The sequence below is a fragment of the Limulus polyphemus genome, unplaced genomic scaffold (assembly GCF_000517525.1).
Source record: "Limulus polyphemus unplaced genomic scaffold, Limulus_polyphemus-2.1.2 Scaffold59, whole genome shotgun sequence".
In the NCBI taxonomy this organism is placed as follows: domain Eukaryota; kingdom Metazoa; phylum Arthropoda; class Merostomata; order Xiphosura; family Limulidae; genus Limulus; species Limulus polyphemus.
The window spans coordinates 1,008,409-1,016,813 of NW_013665669.1; the positions used below are offsets into that span (position 1 = coordinate 1,008,409).

Sequence of the window (8,405 nt, forward strand, 5' to 3'; positions counted from 1 at the left end):
CCTAAAATATTTGAAAGTAGTTTTTATTGGAGAATAGTGTATTAATCCTTTTGTAATTTCATAAAACTTTGTTATTTCATTGGTGAATGGAAGTAATGCTGTCTTGCATATTAAGCCCATATATGTACAATGTATAAACTGATCCCCCCTTTTCTACTAAAAATTATAAATTAATTTTAACTATTAAGTTAGTCAGTATAGAAGCTATTTTTCTGTATTTTCTTATAACGTTTTTTGTGTTGTTTTTTTTTTAGTGTTTCAGTTATCAAACCTGCATCATGGAGTGGCTTATGATGAGCCACAGTAGTTTTCTGAGTCCGTGTTGTACTTTAGGATGGTTTGAAGGGAGTGAATTTGTAACCAGTGATGAATGTTTGGGTAAGTGTATTTCTTCAGTTCATAATACAATCTACTACCCACTTAAACATTTTTTTAAGGTAAAAATGAAGAATCACTTTGATTTGCATGTAATAACATGTTACTGTCAGTTTCAAAAACTAGACTGGTACTGTTTTGTTCATATATGCAGAATTTAAAAACAAACAAGCCTGATACTGTTGACATTCATCAACTACATAATATATATATACATATATATAAAATTCCAGTATTTTCAAATGTTGATGCCATCATATGTAAGCCTACTTCTTTACAATCATTTGGATCAGCCATAAAAAGGAAATGTGTACAGACTGAAAGCTATAAAGAGGTTGAAGTTTGTTAAACCAACCGAAGTGATTAAAACAGTTGAGAAAATTTTCAACATCTTCCAATCTTTGACATCTATGTGATAGTCAGTGACCGTAAATGAAATCCATGATTTTACAAGAAATCATAGCAATATATTTCTCATAATCTAACCTATATAAAAGCCAGTGTGTGTGTCATGTCATGTCACCCTTGATTTCTCGAAATAGGAAGAAAAGCCAAACTGCATTTATCCAGATAGAATAGTTTGATTACTGTCTGCCCATTACAATTTTAATGATGGGGATGCAAGGGAGCTGTGAGGATGGGAGGTGCTGTGAAACTTTATAAGTGGAGTGAGTGTTGATATAATATGCTTAAAGTAAAGACATAGTGTGGGATCACCTAGTCTAGAGCCAAGTGCACAAAATTTATCATGAAAGTAAAAACATTGATTCAATTTTAAGCTCAAATAATTTCTGAATTAAGCAATTTTCTGTTATATCACCAACATTTTAAATAAAAAACAAACCTCTTTAATCAATGGAGACTCTAAATTAAGAAATCAAAAATATTTTTCCTGTTTTGTTGTCTATACATTTCATTTTATACTTTCAGTACATAGACTAACAACAATATTAGGTTATACTTTTGTTGCTAAGCAACATGACAAAAGCCATTGTTGGAATGTAGTGTTACCAAAATGTACTGGCTTTTCCATATATTAAAAGTTGTTAATCTAACTGATTTTTACCAATAATTATTCTATGAATACGCCACGAATTCATTTCATTAATGATCTTAATTTTAATTGGCTCACAAAGGAATTTACTGATGTTTGACTGCACTTTTCTGCCTCTTTGTTGGGAAGATTGATTTTGCAAAATTTATTTATTTCAGTTAGATATGAAATGTGAGGTTAGGTTATACTTTGGTAGTAGTTGCCCCATCATTTTTGATGGGCTATACGCTAGTGCTTTCAAATAATTAATAGTTTTCTTGCCCTTGAGACCATCCCTTTCAGTAGTGAATCCAGGACTTACTCGTGGGGAGGGAGGTAAATCCTTGTGAGTGAACAAAGTTTAAGTCCAGTTTTTCTACTTAGGACAATAGTTGATACAAGTTTTTAAAAGCTTACTACTAAGATAGTAAACTGTTCTAAACCTGTGGTTATAAAATATTACCTCGTTATGTTGAATACATTTATCTACACTTTATAGGAAAAGTATATTTCATAATGATTTTCCTTCATCGTCAAAGGCAGGCTTATACGTTGGATACATGTTCTTGACTAAATTGAAATGTGTAATTTCTGATATACAAGATTATCTATTCTCATTCAGTGCTGCCCTCTATATGCAAACTTTTTCTTTAAACATGCCACAAGCCTTTTGCTCCCCCTCCCCCTGTTGGAATTACTATTACATGTCTCTCATGTAAATCATATGTCATCTCTTAACCAATAGTAGCATAATATACTCAAGTGACACATGTGACTTCCTCTACATTCCTCTACCGAACCTTCGCTTTTCATTTGGCAATGTTTGAATTAAGACATACTCTTTTTTTGTGTGCCTAGTGCTTCCAGTGTGACAAACAGTTCTTTTTTTCACACTAAATGGTTCCTTTTCATTTTATTTTATTTTATACCAGTTCCTTCTTGTTGCTCTATTTCTGCACTCAAATTTTGTGAACCTTTTCTTGTGCTGTGAATTATGAAGTTCACGTTACCACTTTGGGGGGTCACACCAATGACCTTTTTTTTTTCTCAAGCCTCAGGTGCGGGCGACTCGATGGTGATTCTCTTTGCTTTTATACATCGGGAGATTGAGTACTACATGGGTCAATCTTTGTCCCCTGACATCACCTAGGCTCTTCCTGAGTCGGCTTTTCTTGTTCAGAACGACAAAGGCTTTGATCATCTTTTCCCACCTCCTGAGTTTGATGTTCCTTCCCATTTACAGCCTGAAGAATCACCTATGCCTGATCAGTCTTTACGGATTTTGTGTCTCAGTTTTGTGATGTTTTGTCCCCTATCTCTTATTCCCCTCGTCCTTCCTTGTTACATGGACAAGCTTTCCAACCATTTTTGGTTTTTCGTTCCTTCTCTGATATTCGGTTATGTGTGGATCAATTTGTCTCACAATTATGTGAAGGGGATAAGCATGCCGCACTCCCGAGGACTTCTGATCAGTTTGCCCTTTCTTACCATCGTGCAGACTATCCATTTTTAGATCAGCTGTTCATAAATTCATTATTACTTATTTGGGGGGTGGCTCCTGAATGTAATGTTAGTCGTACTCATGACCAATATTCTTGCCTACGTCTTACCCTAACCAACCTCTTATGGTATCTTTCTTCCATACATTTTCTATTGGAAGCTCTCTACAGAAATTAGGAGGGGTTTTCTACAGACACCCTTACACTTTTTCTTTCACTTTAGCCTGCATTTCTTCTTAGGCTCTGTCGTTACATACGTGGTTTTTTTGTTGTTGGGACCTTGTACATCGGGATGCAGTTTTGGCCTGGGTCAACTTACTCTCAACATATCTCAAGGATTTACATCTTGCACCTTTTCTGAGACGTTACGTTTTTGATACAGTCCCAGAAACTATCGACCCTCGGGTGACATCAGTCCACCAGCAATCAACCCTTATGACTTTTGTAGCCCGTTTGTCTCGGTCAGAGCCTCATATGCCACCTATTCCCATTTCTTATCCTTCATCCTTCACCATTCCTTCTAATTGGGGTACTTCTTCTCGTCAATTTCCTCAACGACACAACCCCCGTTGCCAACAGTACCAGTGACTACTCTGTGGGTTCGGGTCTGGCTATTAGAGTTTCTTCCTCACTGGCGTCACTTCATAGATGATCAATAGGTAATAGGTAATTCATTATCCACTTTCTTTCCCCCATCTCCTGTTTCTCCTTCGTTTCCTTCCCTCCTTCTCTTTCCATAGTCCCCAAGAAAACTGGAGATTGGCGGCCGTTCATCGATTTATCACACATCAACTACTTCATCATACTCCCCAAGCTCACCATGCAGTTTTTTTTTATATAGAGGGCAGCACTGAACAAGAATAGCTAATCTTGTGAGCAGAAGTATGTACCTATCGGAAATACATTTTCAGTATAGGAAAATTATAACTTATATGTATATAATAGTATGTTTTATTCAATTTGTTTTTCTGTATTCTAAATTAGTAAAATCAAATTGTAAAAACAAAGTCAGTTGTTCAATGATTATTCTTATATATAAATTAATAAGATTATTATGGAGTATGAGTATTAAACAGAATAATATATGTGGAACAACCTTTAATAATCAATATGTTTAATAATTATGTGGGTACCTTTTATAAAGAAAGTAGTGAAATTCTACAATTTAAGCTTTAAAGCAACAAAAATGTTAATTCTGTTCAATAATTTTTACAGTTACCATTTAGTTTTAGAGACATTACCCTTTTCTCTTATGCTTTTTCTTACGTCTTTAACAACTGAAAATTTAATTTCTACCCATTTATGTTGGTTTAGTTTTCATATCAAAGAATCTTTATTTTCTGTGGGGTTCAAGCTGAATAGAGCCATCTGTTATAATTATTACATGTATAAATCTCTGAATTTTACAAGAGATTTAGTCACTAAGTTTAGTCCAGAAAATATGTCATCTGTAGTAGTCATACCTTATGTTTCAAGCAATATCCATTGTCTTTTAGTATTTTTAGACTTTCTTGTGGATAGGAAACCAGCTGAAATTTAGTTGTAATAATGAACTTATTGGAATAAGTTATTGATAGTGATTTAGGGAAGATCTCTGAATTCTGGTGTTTGTTTATTCTGAAGAATATTGATTTTGAAAGTGAAGTAATTTGAATTTTTTATGAAAAAGCTAACAGAATATAAAAATTAATAAAATCATATTTGGTTACAAAAATAAAAGCTAATCTATGAAAATCATGTATATTAATAAGCTCATCTTTTGGAAGAAATTTCAAGTAGTTTTATAAAAACATTTTCAATGTCTAATGCTATTGGAAAATGCATTGAAAATGCTATTGCTTTGAATCAGTATAATTGAAAGATAAATTCTCTTTATACTAGAGGTCAGTTGTTATTTCACTCACAAAGTTTGCATGTTGAAGATTTGTATTAAGCTTACAAATAAATTTATGAAAGTTTTTATAAAGTTATATGTGTATTCATGTAATGGCTTATAAATGTATGTTTTTGTTGTCTTTTTTTTATATAATAATATTTACCTATTAGACTTTTGTTTACTTTAATTGCTGTATAATAATTGGCTTTAATTTATCAGTAAAATAAAGCATATATTTTTTTTAAAAAGCTCCACACTTGTTTTGCACTTAATACTATAAATGTTGAATTTGTTTGTTTCAGCATCCTTAAAAGCAATGGAATGTGAGCTTCTTCAAGAAGAATTACTTTCTCGAAATGTGCGGCTGAGTTTTGGCTTATCACATGTTGTTCAAAAAGTAGGTTGTTTAAAGAATAATTTTAAAAGCTTACAGTTAAAGTTTTTGAAAATGTTATTCTTTTTTACTTTAAATAAGCCTTCTTTTATGATATGTTTATAAAATACTTCATAGAACATATTTTTACAGTAGTAACATTATTATATTTTTATGCATCAGTAATTCTTCCTGTAGTGTGAAGTAGAATAACTTTATTTTCTTTTTCATTAATGTAACGATGTTTGTTCTATATTACTGAATGAAATAAATGAGAATTCATGTACCACAACAGCTCTGATAAAGTTTACACTATTTAGTTTCTTTAGAATCAAACCAAAATTACAAATTCACTGTATACATTCTTCCAATATTTGTACATCATAAATTTTACTTTTGAGAAGACAAGTTTTGTAAAATAGACAGTAGCTTGAAGTTGTTCTGTTCATTTCAATTTCAAAGTGTTGTGTTCGTTTTTGATCTAAATTTTTTTTAACAGGATTTAATTCCTATTTTGATTCATGAACACCACAACAAAGATGTTTTGAAAGTTGTTTTGAGGTAAGTAATCCCTTACTTGATGTCTTATGGAAACTGCATACTTCTTTTGGAAAAATAGGTTTTATACAAAATACCTAAATACAAAGAAAAGTGTATAACATATAGGTAATGTTTTATGTAAATTACATTCATTCTGGAAAGTCAGTTATGTAATATTTGGAGACAAAGTGAGTGATAGAATAGTTGTATGTAACTCATGTATATTTAATCTGGGAAGACAACTTCAGTATATATATGTGTGTGTGTATATATATATATATAGAATAATCATGTTTGCAAGTTCTATTTCATTTGAAAAAATTATATTTATGCAGATTAGTTAGGTAAAAAAATGTGGGTAGCACAATGATTTTCTCTTGTATAACCACCTATCGAATGATCTTGATTACAGGAATGAACTGATACCTGTGTGTAATATTGAATTAATGCTGTAGTTAAGTTTTATATAACTGGAAGACAACTTTCATCAATTATAAAAAAAAAGTCTACATTTATATGTCATTATATATTTCATTTCCTAAGTGTGATGATGTAGTGAATTTTATTTTTCAAGTTTGAACAAATACCGCTGAAACTTATTATATTGAGTACAATATTGATTCATTTATTTTTCAGGTTGTTAGTGAATCTTACACTTCCTGTTGAATGCTTAATACCTGTTAATACAGCTTCCAAAACACCCTTTGGTAAAAACACCCTAACTCAGCTTTATCACTGCCTGTTGGAAGGGAAAAAAGCTTTCCTTGATGTATGCTCAACTGCTGCAGTTATTAAAAGCATTAAGGATACACTTAAGAGGGTATGATTATAGTTTATTTTCATATACTAACTTAACTCACTCATATTTTGTTAGTTTGTAAAACATGAATTAATGTAATAATAAAATTATCAAAAAAATGACAACAGATTAATCCTGTCTAAAGAGAAGTGTAACTAGATAAGGTCAGAGCTGGATTAACATTTTAAACATACATATTGCATATCTCTATATGATATACTGTAGTTTTAAAGGGTCATTTAAAGTAAATGTTTTACACGTACAAGGTTTATAAATAGAGCTGACCAATTTAATCAATTACCTATGTGCAGTGATTACATTGAATAATGTCACATAAATTAATTGATTAATTGAAATTACAATTTATTGATTGTTAAGAAAATAGTAAACTAATTGAAATTAGGGTTTTTGATTATTTGGAATATCCAAGTAATCGAAATATTGCCATTATGTCTATTTGTTAACCACAAAGCTACCTTAATGAGTGGGTGGGGGATGCTTTGTGATTTAAGAATCTTAAGTTTGATTCCCATTGCTGCTAAGTTTACTTTTCCTGCCTTTATTATTTCAAAGGTACTAAGGCTATTTGCCAGTGTCACTAACTTTGAACTGCTAACTAGAGAGATGGCAACTGGCTGGTAGCACCTACTGCCAAATCTCTGACAATTTAAGTATAAATGTATTGTTTTATTACACTGTTACGTTTCTATCTTATAACTGCATAACTGTATAATTTAATGCGGTATAAGCAGGCACAGATCTGGTGGAGGGGGTCAAAGGGGCTCAGATCCCCCCATCCATTTTATTTCAGCACTTAGTAACTACATTATTTAATGTTGTATAAACAGGTGTGGATTTAGGGGAGGCATCCAGTTGAGTTGAAACCCCCACCCCTTCTGCCTATTTTGTTTCAGAAATTAATAAAAACATCCATATAATATCAAAAAGAAATATCAGATGTTGCTGTTTTTATTTGATTGCTCTATTAATTACTATAAAAGCTTTTTTCATTTATCTGAAGTCAACACAGCTGTAGTCTACAGCAATCTGTTTATGGCCTCAGTCAATTATTTCTAAATGAATACAACAGTATTGTAATAAATTAAACATTACCATGCCTTGACTTTTTCCAGACATTAACAACATCTGTGTGTGTGTGTGAACTCTAGACTTTACAAATTTGTTTTCATCAAAGTTAGTATTGCTTAGGACACCTGCAGCTCTTATAACTTATACTTATTAAAGATTTTATGTTTTTATTGTTTCAAAGATATAATACTCACAAGAAAGATGTTTTCATATTGTTGATGACCAAAATAAGTAAAAATGCAAGTGCTATGATTGTATAAGTAAGAACATAAAAAAAAGAAAACAGGCATCTTATTTATGAAGGCTGAAATATGTAGAATTTGTAATTTTTTCTAAATATAATTCTAACTATTTAATTATGGATAGGCAACATGCAAAAAGAAAAAAGGCATGAGAAAAACATTGCTTAACAAACCTTAAGACTTAATAAAAAAAATCTTATATTTTGTGTATGAAAGCCTTGTAACGTTTACTGATAATCTGCCATATTTTGTGAACATGCACTTACTAATTTAAAAGTTATAGCATGAAAACTATAACAAGCACAAAATGGTTACGAGGTCAGTCCCAGGGACCGAGTTCATGCTAAATAAGTTAAGGAGATAACATTTATTAGTTTTATATAAAAATTTGTTGTTTGAAAATGTCACAAGGCAATATATTTATTTTCATCAACAAAAGTTTTTTACATTTAGTACAGTAGTCTTTTAGAAATTTGTAGAGAGAAACCTGTGGAATTCTAGTGATCATATTATTTTCAAGTTGTTACAGGTTCTGTACTACTTTGCATGTATGATACATTTTCATCTACAACAGTTTAG

At 31.4% G+C, this 8,405-nt stretch overlaps 1 protein-coding gene across 1 annotated transcript in view; it reads left to right on the forward strand.

Annotated features, from left to right (window-relative positions):
* The window catches only part of LOC106464343 (protein timeless-like), a 96,281-nt gene that overhangs the window by 11,196 nt on the left and 76,680 nt on the right, over positions 1-8,405 (forward strand). Inside the window, exons 2-5 of the mRNA XM_022392591.1 lie at positions 255-378; positions 5,086-5,180; positions 5,656-5,717; positions 6,333-6,516. Of these exons, the coding sequence (XP_022248299.1) occupies positions 255-378; positions 5,086-5,180; positions 5,656-5,717; positions 6,333-6,516 (465 nt within the window). The remainder of the gene's footprint in view (positions 1-254; positions 379-5,085; positions 5,181-5,655; positions 5,718-6,332; positions 6,517-8,405) is intronic.